General features: G+C 37.3%; 1 protein-coding gene across 2 annotated transcripts in view; it reads left to right on the top strand.

The window, feature by feature from the left end:
- Nucleotides 1-18500, top strand: part of LOC140243269 (sorcin-like) — a 40700-nt gene extending 22200 nt beyond the window's left edge. The window contains exons 6-10 of one of the 2 annotated variants that reach the window (XM_072322938.1): nt 214-361; nt 1042-1155; nt 1746-1804; nt 5761-5818; nt 15424-18500. In XM_072322938.1, the coding sequence (XP_072179039.1) occupies nt 214-361; nt 1042-1155; nt 1746-1804; nt 5761-5787 (348 nt within the window). In that variant the 3' untranslated portion in view covers nt 5788-5818; nt 15424-18500. The remainder of the gene's footprint in view (nt 1-213; nt 362-1041; nt 1156-1745; nt 1805-5760; nt 5819-15423) is intronic. The other variant, XM_072322939.1, reaches the window with a different exon arrangement.
- The last annotated feature ends 4548 nt before the right edge of the window (nt 18501-23048 follow it).

The raw sequence follows: 23048 nt of genomic DNA, 5'->3' as shown, positions 1-23048 counted from the left end.
ATGATGGCAATAATTTGGCAATAGTATAAAATAGAACACTTATCCTATGCCATCTGTTTGAATAATAGATAGACTGGTCTGAAAGTCACAGGAATCGTTGATGTTGCCAAAATTAAGTGCCAATACCCTTGTAAGATCCTTTCCTTGACTTCAGGCCCACCTTGTCCCGTGTTGTCCTGCTGTGTTCTGTCCTACGCCGTTCCGTCCCTGTAGCGAGACTACTCGGGTAAGATGGGCTTCAACGAATTCAAGGAGCTGTGGGGGGTCTTGAACCAGTGGAAGCAGACCTTCATGACCTACGACCGCGACAGGTCCGGCATGATTGACGGCGCCGAGCTGGCCGGAGCCCTGGGAGCCTTTGGTAAGATCACAGACCAACGGGAGTGATAAAAATGGCAGTGTAAAGGACATATTAGAGACTTCTAAATCTGTGTTCCCCAGCACACACCATTTATCACCTGACCTTTATTCTACAGACTTGAGGATTGCCTACAGCTCTTGGTCTCTTGCTCTGTCATTCTCTCTGCACGGTACTCCGCAATAATTGTGAATGAACCGTAAAACACAATATTTTCGCGGCTTGAAATGTTCGTGTGTTGAATGAATGAATGAATGAATTGCCTCTAACATTCAATGCATATAGTGTAGACAAGATCTTTAGTGTGCATTTTAATTTTGCGAAACTCAGCTCGCGAAATTTGTGAAATTACAATGCATGTAAACACTCCTTGTTTTACAGTAACCATTTACAAAATTGTTGGGAAGTCCTGTTTCGTGAAAAATTAGACTCACTATTATATGACATATACAGTAGGTGGCGTGTACTGCAGTTGGTGGTCCTATCCAATAGCCTCTTCCTCTCTCTTCCTTGCTTTCTCTCGCCCATTTCTTCCATCCATTTCCCCTGTGTGATATTCTTTTCTACTCTTGTTTCTTCTCTCTCTCTGTATTCTGTCCTACGTTCCCTTCGTTCTCTTTTCTCTCATGATATGTAATTCTTGATCTGCATCTCTTCCATTCCCCCCTGCCGTGCACCACCAGGCTACAGGTTATCTCCGCAAGCTGTCGGCGCCCTCATCAGGCGATACGGGGTCAACAACCAGATTGCCTTCGATGCCTTCGTTGGCTGCGCAGTTCGCCTGAGAGCTCTTACGGGTAAGATTTTCTTGATTTGAAATGGTCTGCCCAGACGTTTGATTTCTGCAGTGCCCCCTCAGGCACAAAGTAGGGTTATGAGCCGGATTCACACCTAGAAGATAAACCAGAAGATGTGTGTGTATTCCCAAGGTTTGGTCGTGGAGGTTATAGTAAATATATTACCATACTATAGATGAATGTCGGGGGGTTTCTTGCAACACAAATCCACTTTTTTGTATGGTGTGTCAAATAATGAAATTGGTATTCTGTCTTAGAAATATTCAAAAGTAGGGCCACACGAATATCAAACAATTTGTTCAAAATAAAAGAGGTAAAAAGTAAAGAATTGTTAAAAAGTAAAGAATTGTTAGCAAAAAAATTCCACAATATTGACATGATTTGGTTTGCCAGTTTTTGCCACCCTCCAATATCCAGCATTTCTCTTGTCAGTTTCTCTCCTTTGCATCATTATGATTGATGGGTCCAGGTTTCGGATGAATTTTCGAAATGGATATGTTGAGGCTAGACTTAGCTCTAGCCTGTTCGTTGATGATTTGTTTTGACTGTTTGGATTTTCTTTTTTTTTTTTTTCAATAATAAACCTGCAGACTTCTTCAGAAGAAAGGACACTCAGCAAAATGGCACTGCCCTCATGATGTATGATGAGGTAAGATATTCTCTTGGAAAACTGGATATAAAAAATTGACATATTCTCATTCTCTCCCTCTGAACCCCATTTTATAATCTTTGTTATAACTTGTATGGGTGACTTGCTGAAAACATGCAAGTTGGAGTCACTTTCATATAGAGTCAACTGTATACAAGGGCACCTGCACTTGTAGGGCAGAGAGGTTTACATGCTGAGGATTCATGAAATGCAGATAATATGATTTTGTTGGGGTTAGTCTCAAACTCAGAAACATGTTACAAGATATCAGCCCAGCCCCACAACTACTTTGATCTGCCGTAATATAAAGAACATTTTTCTCCTCTTATTGTTAGTAAATAGAAGGGTAGGTGGTGTTGATAAATGTGTGAATTAGTGCTTTACAAACAACTGTTGCCTTTGCTTTCTGTGCCATCATGGATAACCTCCCCCCCCCCCCATCCTTAAAAAAAAAAAAAAAAAAAAACATCAAAAAACAACAACAAAAAAAAAAAAACCCAAAACAACAGTTGGAATTTTTACCGAAATACACACAGGAAAAAAAAAAATCCTAAAGGTCCTGTGTTTTAATGTGCTCAGATATCAAAAGCATACAGACATAAAAACACAAGGGCACAAACACCATCATTAAAAAAGAAATAGTAATAATAAATGAATAAAATCATTTATCATACTCATTCCAGTTTCCACACATTTGCCATTTAGTGGGTGAATTTCAGAATTTTGCTTTGTTGAATCTCTTTCATTAAAATTCATAATGCTCTTTCCTTATAAAAGATTTCTTTTGTCAATATTTGCAATGCCAAGGGCAAATTCTGCCCCAACCAATGAATGTTCTTCCAATATTATAATTATCTTATACATCTAGTCATTCATTTATTTCGGTGAAGGAACTGTATCTTACAATAAGCAAATTATCCAGCAGCTCTCATCTCTCAGTTAATTTTTTTCTTGACTATAAACTTTTAATAGGGTTTTTGGAGTGATTCTGAGTCAGTGTGGATCACATTTACCCTATACTGACAATGCTTAGTGTCTTTTTGGCCATGTGGTAGTATTTCTTGTCTGCTTTCTTTATGTACTGTACGTTGCTGGTGCCATTGTATCCACTTTGCAACATAGATAAATATGTGACTTTGTGTAAGCTGTGCGATACTGATATTTTATGGCTTTTTGCTGTGGGCTTCAAACATTTTCTGTCTAGCATGTGTGCATGCATGCATCAGACTATTGTTGTGTAAGAATCTTTAGTTGAAGATCAAGTCTTAATCACATCCTAGTACTAGTATTTCAGACACTGTGTCTTTTTGAGGTGTTTGTAAGTTGAATGTTCTTGTTTAAAATAATGCTATCTCTACATTTCGAAGCTTTTTCTTTGGGAGGGGAGACAGAATTTCAGCTAACATCATCATACGGACTATACATACCTGTAGCTTTGTAAAACTTGATGTGACAGTTGGAGTAGTGCTCTTCCCAGCATGTATTTCAACTACAACAACTACAAGCACACATTGTGTGAGGAAGCTATGTTTAAAAGGATTCTAGAATACATAATGTTTGCATTTTTTGTTTTCTTACCCAGTCATATGCATGTATCATGCAAAAATTCAAATTAATTATCTCCGTTGCAATTCTGGGTTATCAAATCATGGTGTCATAGTCAAAAGGACAATATATCAAACTTGCTTGAAATCCAAATGTCTTGCTATTCATCAATAGATACCAGTACACAACATCCATAAATGGCAAAAATGCAACAACATTGAGAGCAAAGTTGGACATCATATCTAGAAACTTGTGATCATTGGAATGTTGGTAGATTACCCAATTTTCAGTGTCTTTATAGAGTGGTGACTATGAGGATATTGATTGACATTCATGCTGTCATGATCAATATGAACTTTGTTTAGCGTTATGTTACTTGCCTTTCAGTTATGTCATATATTTATTTTCCTTTACATGTGAAATTTTGAAATGGAGACTGTTGAGAAGATTTTTATGCCTTAGTGCATGCTAATAAATGACTTGAATCTTGAAATGAATTGAATTAAAGGGAAATTCATCCTGAAATTATGTTGATTTGTATGAAAACAGGAAATTGACAGAAGTAAATCAGCAGAAATTTGGGGAAAATTCAGAAACATAAAAAAACAAAAAACTTGCATTTTGTTAAAAGTTTAGGGAATAAGACAGAGTGGCAACTCTGTGTGTGATTTTAGGCGTTGACAACTCTTCATTTACTTTACGCACAAAATTTCACTAATTTTCTTTTCTATGAAATATTTGGCACAGACAAAACATATCTACTGACCAGGACATGCATAAATGTATTTCTTGTATCATTTGCTAAGAACTTGTCTAAGAAAAAAAAAATCTAATGGGAAAAATACAAAAATGGTGATTTCCTTTTTATATGTGACCAAATGTGACCGTGCATCACAAAACCAATAAAAGTTGCACCCCTTGGTTTTAGTTGAGGACTCAAAAAAAGGTGAAACAGGTTAACAAATTCAATTTTGAGTTTTCATATTTTCTGAGAGAGCTATTCTTCTACATTATTCCTAAGTTTGAAATGAATGGGAAAGTGCATTTTCAGCAGGGTTTTTTTTTCACCCCCCCCCCCCCATTTTTTTTTTTTTTTTTTTTGGGGGGGGGGGAGGGGTTGGGGGATAGTAGCATTATCAGGTATGTCTTAGAGGCCCCCATTCATTTCTTGAGAATCCTTTGCACACACTTCACTTTCAACTCTAATAACTTCTGAGAGGATAGTGCTACTGCTTTGAATCTTGGCATTAATCAAGGACAGAATGTGCTGATAGAGCATGCTCAATTTCAACTTAAGCTGATAATCCCTTAATTGTTGTTGCTCTGGTGGTGTACATCCTGTTTTTGGTCTCATTTATTGCTCAGCTAGCATGGCTTGGTAAAGATCAAGTGCTTGAAAGATTAAGTGCTCCCTATACTTCAGAGCCTCTTTTCTCACTTCACACTAGAGTGTGTGCTTTCTTTCCAGTATTTAGGTAGGTCAGGAGAGTCCATTTGAATTGAGTTATACATCTTTTTAAAGCTTAGAGTCTGCTCTTTCAGAATTTCCTTAAAGGCATGATTAACCATTTGCAGATGAAACAAAAACCCACCATTAGTGCTTTAAAACAGTTTTGTTAAATATACATGTGAACAATAGTTATAATAAGAATGTTTCTAGACTAAACCGTCTACAGTTACAGTTTATTGAGAAAAATACAGATATCTCCTTATATTTTAGGCTTTATTGCTAAAATTTTATGTGATAGGGATGTTTTGTGGTACAACAGACCTACGCATACATGTATGCATTAAATGTCATATCTTGAACATTTTTTAAATCACTGTTCCCAAAGGTAAACAGGACCTTTAACTTTAACGAATAAAATTCATATCTGGTGACTTTTTGTTGGATTTGTGATGTAGGGCCACGAATGGAGAGCTGCTCAACACGTAGATCACTGTACAGAGTTGCCAATTTTAGTTATTCTCCAATACTAAACGTTCACAGTTTGTAACTGAAGCTTCTTTATTTTTTTTTTTTAATGTATCTAATCCCTCTCCTTCCCCAAATATGACCAAAAGCTCTACTGTTTTCAGATAATTTATAGTGTAGGCAGAACAGGGATGGATAATTTGCAATCATATCTCACATGAAAATCTCCACCCAATCAGTCATGTGACATGGAAAATAGCTTTGATTTTTTATGAGGTTGTGCTCCCGTGTAGTAACTACCATCCATGCATTTTACAACATGTACATCGTATGAGGGATTATCACTTCTAGTACCAAGTGTTTTATTATTTTACATATTATTTTGGTCTGTGTGTAGTGTAGAATCCATCTTGATTGCACTGCATTCTTTTCTTGCTCTTTTCATCTTTACAAATCATGAAACTGTTGCAATTTTTGTTTGTTTTCCCCCAAACAGTTCATTGCCAATGTTATGTCAGTGTAGCGGCGACTGAAAAAACAAAACAAAAAGAGAAGTACGTACCAAATATCTCACTGATATATATATTCATTTTCATATTTTCAGTTATGTTGCAAAATGTACGATTGCAAATGGGATGTGGCAGCTGACTTAATATGTATATGCTTACTCTTTTTATTTTAAGTTTACAGCTAGCATCAAAAGGGGAGTTTAGATACTTTTTGGTTGATATAGATTGGAATGCAGTTTTGATATGTACTAAAGTTATCATTGTTTACTATATTAGTTAACTTAATGCATTGTTTAGTTAATCGGCATGATTTGTCATTTACCAGAGCACAATTTTGATTTTCTTACAAGCATGTGATATGTTATTTAACAAGAATACAGTCAAACCCTTGTCTGTGACATGTTCAGACCAGCCCTAGTGGATTAGATTTTAAGGGTTGGTACAGTATTGGTTGAGATGAGGATTAAGCTTTTAATTTCTTGCGAGATAGAAACCACTTACATGAAATGTTAAAGAGCATACAATTCTATGAGGAATTCAAATTCTATTTGATGAATATTGGTTTTGAAATGACCGAGATATCCAAAAACAAAGTAAAACAAAGCAATCCTAATAGAAGGTGGGTCCCACCTTTTATTGTAATCACTTCATTTTGAATATCTCAGTCATTTGAAAACCAACTTTTATCAGCTAAACTTTGAATTCCCCTTACAATTACATGCTATTTTTGGAGGTTTCTCATTATCTCAAGAAGTCATCTTCAAAAAAAGGTTAGGTAGCTGAAGTCTCATCCCATCGGAAACTGTACGATCCCTTGAAATACATCCTTGAGAACGGCGCTTCAGATTTTAATAGCAGGAATAGTGCACTGCTTTGGAAGCATACACCATTATAGAATTTGCTGTAGTACAGATTTTGGCCCAAGGGAATTTGTAACTATTATACAGTACGCCCCCCCCCCACCCCAAATGGGATTTTTGCATTAATAACTTCCAATTTGATTTATCTGTCTTAAGTGCTACTTCAGGGTCTTAAAACATAACATCTTAGCTTTATTTTGCAGAAAAACCCATTCAATTTGGTTAAGTGGTCACAGAGAAATGTGGATCATTGTATAGCATGTTATGGGTCTGATTCCTCCAAGTTTAGCACTTGTATGCTCTTTGAACTGCATATTAATGTGTAAACACAATGGACAGAACTTGGAGGAAGGAATTCCTGACATGCTCTACAAAACTCCTCATTTCTCTTTGACCACTGAAGCAAATCGGACGGGGTTTTCTGTAAGATGTGGGTAATAAGATATAGTTTCATGCCCTGAAATTGTATTTGGATTGATTCACTATTTTTGTCCCCGCCGAACGAGTTCGAGCAGGGGACTATGAAACGGGCTCCGTACGTGTGTGTGTCCGTGTGTCCGTCCGTCCGTCCGTCCGTGTGTCCGTCCGTCCGTGTGTCCGTGTGTGCGTCCGTGTGTGATCAAAATGTTCAAAATGCTACTCCTTCGCCATTTCTAACCCGATTTTGATTCTGTTTGCTTTATATGATAGCACTACATGGGAGCTTTGAAACTTCTATACAGAATTTCAGTTGTGACCTTTGACCTTGACCTTTGACCTATATTGTACATTTTGCTTCAAAATGCTACTCCTTCGCCATTTCTAACCCGATTTTGATTCCGTTTGCCTTATATGATGGCACTAGGTGAGGGCTTCAAAACTTCTACACAGAATTTTGACCTTTGACTTCTTTGACCTTTGACCTTGATTTTTGACCTATATTGTACATTGCCTACAAAATGCTACTCCTTCGCCATTTGTAACCCGATTTTGATTCCGTTTGCTTTATGTGATGGCACTAGGTGAGGGCTTCAAAACTTCTACACAGAATTTTGACCTTTGACTTCTTTGACCTTTGACCTTGATTTTTGACCTGTATTGTACATTTTCCTACCAAATGCTACTCCCTCGCCATTTCTAACCCGATTTCGATTCCGTTTGCTTTATGTGATGGCACTAGGTGAGGGCTTCAAAACTTCTACACAGAATTTTGACCTTTGACTTCTTTGACCTTTGACCTTGATTTTTTTACCTATATTGTACATTGGCTACAAAATGCTACTCCTTCGCCATTTCTAACCCGATTTCGATTCCGTTTGCTTTATGTGATGGCACTAGGTGAGGGCTTCAAAACTTCTACATAGAATTTTGACCTTTGACCTCTTTGACCTTTGATCTTCATCTTTTTACCTATATTGTACATTTTGCTACTGAATGCTACTTCCGGCGGGGACATATATTACGCACCGCGTAATTTCTACTTTTCCTTGTTAAAGTTATCATTGCGGAGGATCCCATTGTAATTTCTTTGGGGGACATACGAGTATGTATGAAGATCATTTTTTTTTTTTTGCTTCAGGTTAATATGATATCATGCAGGGGTCATGGGCATGTTACATGCCTTGGAAATAATTATCCTAGCAGCAGTGGCCATATTTCTTGAACACTATTGACTCATGAATGGAAGAGCATGTAATGTATTTTGATATATGAATGTTTTTGCAGGTGATCTAAAGTCAGTTTGCAATTTCCTTGCCTTCTTTGTAACTTTTGCGGATCTTGTATTCCAATTCAAGTCTGGACCAAATTACTTAGCATTCACGAGTTGTTGCTAGGTAGGGCACGGTCAAATAAGCTTTTGTGTTGTGTAGGAAGACATTTTGTTTTGGAGTTGTACAGCACATTTGAACACACCACAAAACTCCCTTCTTCAATGCCGCCTCCAGTTACTATAGAAAACCGAAGTATGTCATACAGGTAGGCCCTATACAGAATCCATAGTAATGATGATCAAGTCATTTATAGTAATTGTAGAACCTGTTTCAAACATTTCACTGGATAAGCTTAAAGATAATAAAAAGTTTTGGTACCTCAAAAGTGTCCTTGAATTTCCTTGTCTTAGTTTGTGTTTCAGGTTAAAGTACCTTTCATATAACTAACACTGTGAGACTTACTCGCCCCAAATTGCTCTCATGTCTTAGTAATCATGCAATTAACTGCGACCGGCAGCCCCATACGCATAGCGACCAGCAGTCCCATACGCATAGCGTAATCGGGCTTCGCATTGTAGCATTCAGGATCATGACAGATTTAGTATCGCAGGGTAAATGTCAACTTAAAATCCCATAAATTCTTCAATTTGAAGACTTACCAATTAAGTTGAAGTATTGAAAACAGGCTTTGGGCAACGTTTGGTTCTGCCTATAGTCCCTTTCTGTTCGAATTGATGACTGAATGTGACTCGGTCGACAGGACCTTAGGAGAGCTACATACAGTACACTGAATACTACAGCCAGTGCATGCGAACACATCACATGCGCACAAATTTCAAATCCATGAACGGATAAGATGTTTGTGTGCGCATGCGCTGGCCATAGTATCCAGTGTATGTAGCTCTCCCAAGGTCCTCTCGACCGAGTCGCATTCAGTCATCAATTCGAACAGAAAGGGACTATTGGCAGAACCAAACGTTGTTCGAAGCCGGTTTTCAATACTTCAACTTGATTGGTAAGTCTTCAAATCGAAGAAATTTTTGGATTTTAAGTTGACATTTACCCGCGATACTAATTCTGTCATGATCCTGAATGCTACAATGCGAAGCCCCATTACGCTATGCGTATGGGGCTGCTGGTCGCAATTAGCTATGCGTACAATGGGCTGCACGCTGCTGGTCGCAGTCAGTGGTTTCGTACAATATTTATCGACGCTGTACAGCGTCGGCTCTGGTACGAAACCATTATTGCATGATTACTAAGACATGAGAGCACTTTGGGGCGAGTAATTCTCACAGACAACGTATACTTTAACCTGAAACACAACCCAAGACAAGGAAATTCAGAGAAGCTTTTGAGGTACCAAAACTTTTTATTATCTTTAAAGTTTGGACAAGCTGTCGGGGGGGAGGGGGGGGGGGAATGTGGTCTTTCCATTGTGTCCATTATTTTGAAAGGGATGGCACGTGCAAATCAGCATGCTAGAAAGCTGGCATTTCGGGACTGTACAGTACTGGTTGAGGTGGGGATTCATGTTTTGAACATTCCTAAGTGAGATAATGAAAAGCCTCTTATGAAATATGAAAGAGCATGTAATTTTAAGAAGGATTCAATGTTTATTTGATGAAAATTGGTTTTCAAATGGCTGAGATATCCAAAAAAGTGCTAATAATAAAAGGCGACATGCCACAACTTTATTAGGATCTCTTTGTTTCACCTTGTTTTTGGATATCTCAGCCATTTCAAAACGATTTTCATCAAATAAACTTTTGATACCCCTTAGAACTGCATGCTCTTTGACATCTCATAGAGTGGTTTCTGAATATCTTGCAAAATGTTAAAAGCTAAATCCTCACCTCGACCAGAACTGTACACACCCTTTAAGACAGATAAAACTCAGCAAGCCATAGTAAGAGGTGCTGTCACAAAAAAAAAAGAAAAATAAACTTATAAAGAGCCATATTGGTCACAAGCTTGCATCAATATGTGCCTTGTAGGAATCAAGTAAAAGGACACTAACAAAGCACACATTTGCACACACAGATGCACAGACACAAACACACACACACACACACACACACACACACACACACACACCTATCCAACATGCATTGTTAAGCTTCTACTAGCACATGTGTCCACAGGAGTAGAAGTAGCAGTAATCATGCAGTGTATGTAATTGCCAAGGTGGAAAATCACTAACTTTTCTATCTCTTGAATAGAAAAATACAATACATTGTATTTCTCATTTCATCTGGTTCTGAGACTGGTTCTCAGTCTCAAATTCAGCCACTTGCAAAATATGATTCACTAGCCTAGATTCATGAAATATTGTACTTGCAAAATGTTCTATGTATTGCAGAAAGGAAAAAAAAAAAGGTTTGCAGAGTTGATCTTGGACATACATTTTACAAAGTTGTATCTATTGCCTAATGAACATCCAAATGAGAAAATTCTCTGTGTAGCTCCCATCCAATTCTAGACAAGGATGTAGTAATTGTGCAAAGTTTTATGCTATTCAAAAAAAAAAAAAAAAAAAGTTGGGCAATACAGAGTTTGAGTGACTCAGATATAGTGGCCATCAGTGTCATACTCGGAGCATGACTCTGCCAAATTACTTGACATGGGTGCTTTATGCATTGTATGCATCACACATCACATTTTTGAATATCCCATGGTGTCCTGGGAATGAGGGATATGTACCATAGCAGAGTGCATGAACTAACCATGTTGATGGACTGGAATTCATATTCTGGGTGTCTGTCCATTCTGTATCCATGGTTTCTTCTTCTTATCATTGATTTTTTTTCTTCTTTTTCTCTATTTCTGTTTTATGTTCTTGTCCGTATTCTACTTGTCTGTTGTTCATCATCTTCATCTTCTTTCTCCTCTTTTTTTTTATTCTTCCTGTTCTACCCAGGGCTTCTTTTTCTTCTCCTCCTCCGTCATTTTCTTCTTCTCCTTTGCCTTCCTCTTCTTTTTCCTTATCATCTATTTTTCTTCTTTTTTTTTCTCTGTAGCACATGTGCATTTAGTTTTTTTACCCATTTTCCTTTAGTCCTTGTGAAATCTGTGGTAACATTTACCCTCTATGAACTTCTTCATGCCCTCCTTTTCCCCTTCCCTGCCTACCAACCCCCCACAGAAAAAAAAAAAAAAAATACATGTAGTACTGCCACAGTCCATCCATTAACACATAACTTTTGTTTGTTAGTGCTCATTGTATATTAGGGCAGCATTCTGCATGATTAGCAGGTGTGTGCATAGAATTGTAGAAATTCTTGTGCTCTCATCAGAAGTCGGTTTTTATACCACAGTCTGCTTTCGATGCACATGTACATCTTGCATCTGCATGTTGGTGTTGTAGCACACACAACTGGAGATTCATTGACACTCACTACAAAACAAAAAAGTTGAGCGTAAGCTACCCCCCCCTCCCCCCCAAAAAATAATAATGTTGAGGATTAAACTGTAAAACGAAGAATGTTCGCGTGCATTTTAATTTCGCAAATTTCGCGAGAGCCAATATTTGCGAAATTAAAATGCACACGAAAGTTCTTCTCTACACTATTATGCATTGAATGTTAGAGGCAACTTGCGAAAATTTCATGTCACAAAAAAGGCTGTCGACTCCAATTCGCGAAAATTTCATGCCACGGAAATATCGTGTTTTGCAGTAATATGTAATGCAGATGATAAACTGTCAAGTGGTAGTTTCTTTTTTTTTTAGACATCCACTATGAAGGGTGCCTGATGCATTAGGTTTTTTTGTTTGTCTGTCCATCTGTGTGTTGTGATATCAAGATTTTAAGAAAAAACTTGCACTAGATTTTCTTGGTACAAAATGTACCTGACCCAAGTATGCTAGATAAGGTATAAATGAGGTGGTTAGATTGGTTTCTAATTAGTTGCCTGAAATCTCAAGGGTAAAAGACCATTGAGATGTTTGAAATTTGGAGTTAACCTAGTAGACTGTGGGTGGCAGATGAATTGGTTTTATTTCTGTACAAACATTGAAAGTTATGCATTTTTTTTCCAGTATGTTTTCACAGAGACATTAACTCTTACTTTTTTTGTGTAGTAGTTTGCAAAGAGATTCATTGTTATTCTTTTTTCTTTTTCTTTTTTGCCAAGAACATCGTAGGTGTCGTGGAAAATATTGTGTTTCCCGAGTTATATAACTACACATAGTATGTCTGTTGCAGGAAAGGTGAAAATACTGTTTTTCCACATGCACACAAACAAAAATGCACCATTCCATCCCTTTAAAATATTCCAATGCTGTTCACAAAGTTGGCATTATTACTTTTGCTCTTTAACTGCTGTCATTTTCATTGCTTTGTGTCTGTGTATGTATGTGATTCACACTGGTTCATGAGGAAGCATGTTTAAAAAGCTATTGATGGGTTCACATACTTTCTTACTGGCTCTGTCATTGTGCATTATGTCGGGTTTTTGTCACAAATGTAGCGACCAAAATGCAAATTATTGGTTTCATCCTGTCTAGCAGGGGCTTCGATAATGCATTGTTTTCTTTTCATCCTTTCATTTACTTTGTCTTTCACTGTTGACCAATCACAGAGCTGCATTTTGACACTCTGATTGAAATTTGATATCATATTTGCCAAGTTTGTTCTTGGCGTGGTCATTAATCAGTGTTGCCATCATAATACAAATACAGGAAGTTTTCTTGCACATGAAACTTTCACATGCATACTAAACTTCTTCTAACTTTGCGAGAAGCCGCAATTTGCAGAAGTAAAATGAATGCAAAAATTTTTGTCAACATGATCAGTGGGACGTTTCACGAAGTCATCACAAAGAGTCTTTACATAAATCTCAGAACGGCCAAAGTCGCTCATATGTAGCTATGAGAGACTTTCAAAGAGAAGTAAAACCCATTTCATGAAGTCTGTCAAAAGTTTGTCTTATGAGCAAAAAGCCTTTCTTGAGACTTTCATGAAACGGACCCCAGTACAGGTAGTATGCTCTTAACCCGTTGAGGACGAGTCCCGAGTATACTCGGGCAGGTGTCTATGGGAAATGCGTGTTGTAGCAAAATCAAACCGTCCTCAATGGGTTAATTTTGTTGTGATCAGAAATTTGCACAATTTTCCTGCTGACAAAAAAAAAAAAAAAAGCTTGCAGTTCTAATTTGGAAAGATTCATGCAGTGAATGTTCCTGGTTTTACATTGAAACGAAGATTATTTTTTTCTTATCTTATTTCTCTGTCATTAATCCAGCCATCTCATCCTATATTAAACTCTAAAATTTTTCTAACTGTGACAAGATGTCAAATAGAAAAGAATTCTGTTGTAATCTATATGAAAGGAATCAGATTACCTATTTCAATATCAGCACACTACAAAACATATTCAAACAAGAGGCTATAAACAAAATACAACATAAAATCCAAACAAATTCACACTCGTACAAACACACACACACACACACACACACACACATGTAAGATTTTGGGACCCAGGCTGAATTCACTATGCGACAAAGTGCAGATCTGCAAATTTGCATGTTTTCACAGTAAAGTATGTTTTTCTTCAGCAGACAAAAGAAAATGTGGCATCAAGTGAAAGACATATATTTTCTTGTTATTCAGCATGCGTAATACACCTACTTGCAATTTTCCCATATTTTAACCAAGTTACGACTGTTGCCTTGACAATATTGTAGTAATCTTGCATCAGTAACTTTCATGATCTACAAAGGTTGGCAGCTCTGAAAATGCACACAAAGCATTTCTCCCTCTTTGTAAACTGCTGAGCCTCTTGCCCCATGCCCTCCAAAACACTTAAAGACAGACAAACAAACTTACATACGAGGCACACATTTTTTTTTTTTCTTTTTCTGGCACATACTTGCAAAGTTGCATTCCAGACCAAATTCATGATGACTTTCATAGATAGGATGAGCTCAGATGGACAGAATGGTTGAATTTTATCATTATCAAAGTTAGAAAAAAAACCACCCTAATAAGGTCCTGGTATTTCAAAGCTTTGCGCATTTTTTTATAAATATAGTCATGTGCAAATTGGAAGGAGCTATGGTTTCATCACCTCACTATTCTGCTATTCGATTCATTCACAATGGTGTTATTAACATCATGATTTTGCTCAAAGATTCAACAGCTATTACTGCTTTTCTCACGAGAAATTATGGTAGCTAAGTGGTTATGAGACAGCAATAATGTGATACATTTAATATTTCCATGGGGTATTCATGCCAATAATACCAATCATAATAAAGGACATTTATATTACGCAGCTGCTATAATATACTCTACTGCGCATTACAAATAATAGTGACGACATGCGTAATTCAGACCAACCATGAAGTAGTATTATTCAAAAGAAGTTTTTTGCCTGGTTTTAAATTGTAGCTGTGGGCCTTACAAACAGAGGGAGATTATTCCATAATTTTGGTGAACTTAAGGAGATGTGTAAGTTGTCGGCATCTTCACCTTTGTCACTTTGAATATATGATTATGAATCATATCATCGCTTTATGAAAACTTCTGAAATCTAAATGTAATTCTTTTAAAGATTGTTGGTCCAGGTTTGATAAAACCTCTCCCATTCTGATTAACTTATTTTATTCTGCTAATGAAAGCCAAATCTGGCAAGGTATGGACTGCTCTCGATCCACAGTACATACTTGTTTTATAGTGTAGTTAAGAAATTAAAATGATCACATGCGTGAATGTGATGAATTTCATCACACGCTTTTAGAGCAGTGGGACCACAAGCCTGTGGGGTGTTGAATGTTTCCTCGTGATTAATGACGGAGCCTAAACGGGTGATTATCCCAACAGTTTTACACGAAATATGAAGGGTTGATGAAAAACAAGCCATTTCGTAGTGGTTACCTGAAGCGTAAGGTCAATGGAAAGTAAGGTAGTTGCATATACTTGTATTGTACTTTATAAAATGAATGCGTCTGTCTTATTTACTCACCACCCTTTGTCACAGATCAGTGTAGCATGAATATGTTGTGATCAATAAACCTTGCTATTTTCTCTTTGAATATGATAAAATTCCTCCCCTTTCCATTCTATTCCATTTTTTTTCTTCCTTGTTTCTGCAGTTCATCACCCAGTGCATGGCCATGTGAGGATGCCCAGATGGAAAAGTGGCCATGAACTCCGTATCCCTGCAGTGATTTGCGCCTGGGCGATGTCCAATTTCTTGTAACTGATAGTTAATGATATAGACACCTCCATTGTAGAGCCTTGTATAAGTTTGGAGATACTACTGTCTGTGGTCGATGAGATGAAACTGTCATTGTTCTAAACTTGGAAGGCATTATTGGTTACCATGGCAACATATGTAAATCATTGTGTTTCCTCTGTAGTGCTTTATACCTTTGTACGGTTTTATCTCTTGATCGAACCAATTCACAATTCTTTTTTTTTTATGTCACTATTGCTTGTCTGTTTTATTTTATAGTCGAGTATAGTTTTTAGGCAGAAACATCAAGTTTCTAGATGCTTGAAAGAAAACAGAAAGCCTCCCAATTTCCGAATGCCATTATGGATAAAAAAAAGTTTGATTTACAGAGTCTCAGTGGTCAAAACTTGTTCTCAACCCTCAGTTGTAATTATCATGGATCATGTGCTTTGGTGATTGTAGTACATGTCAATAGAACAGGAGACAATTTTCTGTATTTATATTCTTGTGAAGAGTTGAAATTGCAGTTTGTTATTCTGTTGTTTTAATGGTAGGTGATCGTTAAACTGGTAATTCTTCCAAGCATTACATTTCAATCTATCTCGGTGTGATGTATATCATCACAAAGAATCAAATGCCTTTTTAGTTTTTCCCCAAAGTCTTTCTCAAAAAGATGAAGAAGAAGAAAAAAAAAATATCTGAAAGTTTCTAGTGTAGAAATTATAGCTTGCCAGAGTATATTATCTGGCTTGATACTGCATGCCATAATATGTGAATATCAACCATGTTCATATCGAATCAGAAAGAGTTTCTGTTATTAGTCTTTACAATGCCAGTGTGTGTTTTTAGGATGAAAACAAAGCAAATATATCTGTGTTAAGGTTGTTGTTTGGTCAGATTGTGATTGCCTATTATCCTCAGCGCTAATTGAGTCAAACCTGCAAAATCATATTATAGGATCTATCAATATTCATATACATAAAGTGGGTGTGTCATAAGATTTGAAAAAAAAAGAAGTTATAAGCATTGTAATCAGATATATGTGGTAGACAAGGGAGATATAGTCCCATGAGCTTTATCCTGAAATATTGCCAATTAAGGAGGCAGTATCAGTTCCAGTGAAAATTTGATGCTTTAGTGCCCTTCTGCCTCTTACTTACCCATATGTAGTTCCTTTCTGCAAGCCCAACTCATGATGATGATGCCAGGAATTGATACAATTATGAAAATTGAGATACAAGAGATAGACCCTCTTGTAATGTAGAGATGAAATCATTTGATATTGTGTAATCAGATGTTTGTAAAGGTTGTGGCATTATTTTTTTTTTTTTTTGAGACAGAGACATCAGCAGGAATCTACCCATGGTATCTTTTGTTATTCATCAAATTGTTCACCTAATGAAATTGTTGCTATCAAAATTAACTGGATGATTAATAATGTACAGATCTTGAAATTAATTCATTAAGTATTATGTTACCACAGTTTAATACCATTGTGACTGTATGGTGTCACCTATTTATTACATCGATGTGTTTATACATTGATGTACTCGAAGCGAAGGCTCTTGGGTCCTTGAAATGTTTCCAAAGATTTTTTTTTCTACGACTAAAACTGAAATTTTCATCCTCATTTCAGTCCAAAACATTTCTCATGGTCTTGTTTTTCTTATCATTCATTTACTCATAGTGTGTGCATACCCTGTCCTCCATGAGGGATCATGTATTCAAGATCAGGGGGAAGAAGTGTCTTGCATGCCTGCTAAGGTGCTCCGTTGACAGAGCTTTCAGAATAAGTTTTGATTGTGATGCAGCTAGATAATGGACTAAATTCTGGTGAAGACGCAAGAATTGAAACGTCAGTCCGCTTGCAAATCGAGAGACGTATCTCATTACGCACCAGTTTGTGGTGCTGTAAGAGTCAAATGTTAAATCAGTGCAACCTCAGTTTTTATTCCCCCCTTTTTTTTTTCTTTCAGTTTTGCAGCTTCAGGGCACATGCATTAAAAAAAAAAATACACGTATGTACAGTATCAGCTTCGGTAGAATGAACCATTGCTTACAGCAGCTACAGTAACAATAATCATCACCAAATGTTTAGCTGCAATAATTTGCTTTCTAACTGGGGCTTGGATATCCAAATGTTGCGAAAAGCACGATGCAGCAGCATGGAAATAATGGGTTCTGCAAAGGGGTAGGTTGTTGTACTTGCCTCACACAGCCACACGTGAAGGAACGTGTCTCTGCCATTGATAATCCTGTCCATCACTCGGTCAGTCTTGTACAAAATGAGTGAGTTGATCCACACTTGCATTGTAAAAAGTCCCATTCTGCATCTAGCATGTACTGACCCACTAGTCACCATGACGACCAGCACAAAGTGGTAGGAAGCATCCCAAGTAACACCTGTCAAATAATGCAAACCTCTTCTGTGGACTAATACCCTTCTGTCTCTTAAGTGTAAAGTGAAAATGTCGTTCAGTCTCATCTTTGGCATGGCATAGCAAAAGTCTTATATTCTTGAGTAGACTATAACTTAGGCACCTATAGTCCTAGAGTCACGTTCTTGTCGACTTCTGACACGCTAAGTCCATGATGGTACAGGTACATAGGCCCATTTGTAATAAGTACATGGACATGTACATGTACATTATCGAGTGTTATTTGAAATGTCTTCGCTGCAGCACGTATACCCAGTACTGTCATGTGGAGATGTAAAAACAATATTGGCTACAATTCAGTAAAAACCACCCGTAAAATTCGCCACAAAGGTGTAAATTTATGTTGCTTTTATTCCCATTAAAATGGCATCCATGGTGCAGTATGGATTTTTTTCTCTTTTTGTGATAAAAAAGTTTTGTGTGTGCCTCAAATTATGTATGAATGTAGTGATTGTCAATAAAGTGAATATGTGACATATCATACAATAATGCGGTGTTTTCATTGCTTTCACCAGCTGGTTGTTACGAAAGTTGTTTTACAGTCAACTCTGCCTTAGTAGAAGTCATAGAAGTCAAGTGATTGCCTAAGTTGACTGTATCTGTTGTATAAGCTCCCATTCCTTGTTTTTGACCCCTCATAGGTCAAATTTCCTCTAACTAGAACCTTTTTCTTCAGTCCCTACTGATTTGTCAAAGACAGAGGTGTCTGTACAGTATATCTCAGCTGTTGATTAAGTGCATTGTTGTGCAATTGTGCAGAGCTTTGATGTTTAACACTTATCTTGCATGACAAAAAGATAACATTTTTTTACATAAAAAAAAACAAACAAACTTCAGTAGTTAGATGAAAACCCTACATTTTAAATTGCTAAAGCAGGTAATATTGTGTGTGATATCCTCTTTATTTATATGTGTCATCGTTGGATTCTCAGGGATATAATGGCTCCCATTGAAAAATGGAAAATTCTGTAATTTTAGAACAATTTTGGATGTAAAAGGAAAAATTAAATCCCCCCCCCCCCCACACACACACACTTAACAAATATTCCACGGCCCCTGTTCAAAGACCAAACTGGTGACAGCAGTTTGGACAGGCTTTGGCAGGCAACAAATATTGGGTGTTTTTCCTTGTATAAATATTGCAGCTTTTGTTATTATTATTATTATTATTATTTTATTATTATTATTATTTAATATTATTATTATTTTAGTATTATTATTTTTATTATTATTATTATTATTATTATTATTATTATTATTATTATTATTATTATTATTATTATCATCATCAACATCATCATCATCATCATCATCGTCGTCGTCGTCGTCATCATCTCTGTTCCGTAGGTTCGTAATTCCGAAAACGAAACATTATTTGTTTAGGGTTTGTTAATCTGAAAATGAAATAAGGTTCATTATTCCGAAGGTTCGTCAATCAGATAATGAAGTAAGGTTCGTTATTCCGAAGGTTGGTCAGTCGCCTTCTTTTCATGTTCAGTTTAACGAACCTTCACTCTAAAAATTAAAATGCTAAATCAACATTGTAAATGTTGTTACTCCTCCAACATTCAAAATATTAAATTCTGCACACAAAATGTTGAACTCACCATTTCAGAAATGGTAAATCCAATATTTTGAGTGTTGATTATTAAAATCAAACAGTTTGAGGGATAGAGGAGTTAACATTCAAAATGTTAATTTATCATTTCATTTTAGAGCGTTCCGAACAACGAACCTTTCATTTCATTTTCGAAATCATGAACCTTCGGAATAACGCTAATTTTGTTCGGAGTAAAGAACCCTTGTTAATTTTCAGACTAAGGAACATCCAAATCAGTGTATAGGGGAAGTAATATTGGTGTTTCGGAAAAACGTATCTTCGGAATAATGAACAGTATAGGGCCTATTTCATTTTCGGAATAACGAACATCACCCTTCTGGTATAACCCGTCTCGGCAAGTTCACTCTTTGTTGGGACATGAATTCCACAAGTGATTATTGTTACGCTGCGTTTACACCATGATCCCGGCGGCCACGGCAGTTACGTTTCAGGCCACCGTGGACAAAACGGGATTGACATGAGACAACGCGGTGAGACGGGATAGGCAAACGTGACAGGCCGTGATTCGCCGCGGATGCCGTGTCAGATTTGTAAACTGTCAAAAAAATTGCCACAGCAGTCCCGGTGCTAAGGGTGGGATTTCACGGAGCACGCGAACGATTTGCGAAGGACGCGAATGACAAAATCCAACATTCGGAAAAGTTTTTCTCCGAATGTTTTCCGACAATGAAGCCGAAAAATATTCTTGAGCAATTTGTGCGAAGTTTCCACGACGTATGTGCGAATGTCGTGTGTATCATTGCTAAAGTACAGCATGTTACGTACACGAAGAACACGCGACGGAAATGCGAACAACGAAAAATTTTCAATAATCATGGGAGAAAATGTACCCTAGGAGAGGTGGAAGCTGTCTTGAGTTGAATTTTTTTCTTTCCTCTATTTCTCCTTTCTTTTTCTCTCATTTCTCTATCGTGTGCTTGCCTACATTTTTTTCCTAGGACATATCTCCACTAGTAAAGCCTTTGATCTTTTTTTTTTTTTTTTTTTGCAGTTCCTCCAACACATAATCTCTATAGTTCAAATGAAATTTCACATACTTTAGATTAATTTTAAGTGTATTCTACGATTTTTTTTTTTTTTTTTTGCATATCAAACATTTACTTCTTCTTGCTAGTTTTAATTTCTTTTGTTACTATAGTTGTTGATAATTGTTTGATGTTTAGATGTATGTTACGATTTTTATTTGTAGAGAACGTATAGGTCATACATCCCCCAAACGTGCGCTAAACGTTCGCAAGAATATCTCAAAAGGTACGCGAACAGTTTGCGATTACGTCGTAAAATGATCGGAAAAACTTCGCAGATTTCGCGTAACATACGCGAGACATTCTCCAAAGTTTCGGAGTCTGTTTGGGGTTTCACGAACATTTTGCGAACATCACGCGTGTCTTGCGAAGGTCTTGCGCATATTAATGACGAGGCTTTAAAGACACTTTCGAGAACAATTCACGAGCAAATCACGACCAAGTGTGCGGAAAAGGTTCGCAAAAAATTTCAAACTTTTTTGAAATTCTCGCCGAAGTAAAAACGACATTCGCGAACAAATGACGACGCTTCCGAACCCTCACGTTCGTTTGGCGATCTTTTGCAGACTAAAATACGAATGCTGGATTTTGCCATTCGCGTCCTTCGCAAATCGTTCGCGTGCTCCGTGAAATCCCACCCTAATGAGGAACCTTGTATGCTGTTAGTAAAATGGGGTAAACGCAACAAGACATGACGGCACGTTATATGCCATAACAAAACTGAGAGGTGGTCCGTAGTGGGACGCGACAGAAAATATTGATAGTCTAGCCTCACCAATCGCCGTGAGAACAGGGTCTTTACAGCTATACGTTCACCGGGGCGAGGACTGGACCGAAAAAGACTAGAATTAAGAAGGGGGAAACGGAAGACTGTCTCATCTATCCACGGCGCACGTTTCTGGCAAACGGGCTGCCGTGGTTGCCGGGAACATGGTGTAAACGCAGCATTACGTCGAGCAAGTCACTATGCATGACAGGCAGTGGCGTATCTAGGGAAAACGGCGCCCGGGGCAAGCACGAAAATTGCGCCCCTAATTTCTGAAAAAGTGTTCAACCCCACCACCATCCCGGTAGGGACTTTAAACAAAGTCCACATGATCCTTTTTCAAGCACTTAAAAGGGAACTTTTGAGGGTGATTTAAATGTAATGAATTTTGATAGATTTTGGCGAGCGAGCGCAGCGAGCGAGCCGAAGACTTTTGTATTTCAGCTTACAAAACATGGAATTCTTGTCATTTTTTGCTTACCAAATCTTACAATTCTAATCAAGATATAGTGACGGCCTTATAGATAACGATTTATACCAAAAAACTGAGGACTTTAAAAAATACTCTAAATTAGTGCGCGCGAGTGAGCTGAAATTTGTATATGTCCTCGTCATCTTCACGTATTGTTCTTATCTTTAAATTCTGGCGAGCGAGCGCAGCGAGCGAGCCGAAAATTTTTGTATTTCAGCTTACAAAACATGGAATTCTTGTCATTTTTTGCTTACCAAATCTTACAATTCTAATCAAGATATAGTGACGGCCTTATAGATAACGATTTATACCAAAAAACTGAGGACTTTAAAAAAATACTCTAAATTAGTGCGCGCGAGTGAGCTGAAATTTGTATATTTCTGCGTCATCATTACGTTTTTTTTTTCTTATCTTTTTTGATTTTTTTTTTTTGCGCCCCCCTCCCCCGTATGTTCGAAACCGTTGGCGTCCTAGATCTTTTGATCCAATCGGCGATCGCTTCAGAACGAATGAAATTGCAGTCGCTGCTCCGTGTAACATTTTTCCTGCTAAATATAAAATGACATGAGTGAACACAATAAACATTATCATTTTGTCCGCGTCATCGTCACGTTTTGTTCTTATCTTTTTCTCTTTTTTTAATACAAATTTTGGCGAGCGAGCGCAGCGAGCGAGCCGAAAACTTTTGTATTTCAGCTTACAAATCATGAAACTCTTAGTCATTTTTTGCTTATTAAATCTTACAATTCTAATCAAGATATAGTGACGGCCTTATAGATAACGATTTATACCAACAAAATGAGGACTTGAAAAAAATACTCTATTATAGTACGAGCGAGTGAGCCGAAATTTGTATATTTCCGCGTCATCATTACGTTTTGTTGTTATCTTGTTTGATTCGGGGTTTTTGCGCCCCCCCCCCCCCCCCGTATGTTCGAAACCGTTGGCGCCTTCTTTTGATCCAATTGGCGATCGCTTCAGAACGAAATTGCAGCCGCTGCTCGGTGAAACATTTTGCCTGCTAAATATAAAATGACATGTGTGAACACAATAGACACTGTCATTTTGTCATCATCACGTTTTGTTCTTACCTTCTTTTTTTATATAAATTTTGGCGAGCGAGCGCAGCGAGCGAGCCGAAAATTTTTGTATTTCAGCTCACAGAACATGGATTTTTTGTGTGAACACAATAAACATTGTCATTTTGTCCGCGTCATCAT

Source organism: Diadema setosum, chromosome 20 (genome assembly GCF_964275005.1).
Source record: "Diadema setosum chromosome 20, eeDiaSeto1, whole genome shotgun sequence".
Classification (NCBI taxonomy): Eukaryota; Metazoa; Echinodermata; class Echinoidea; order Diadematoida; family Diadematidae; genus Diadema; species Diadema setosum.
This window is presented reverse-complemented; position numbering and strand designations above follow the sequence as displayed.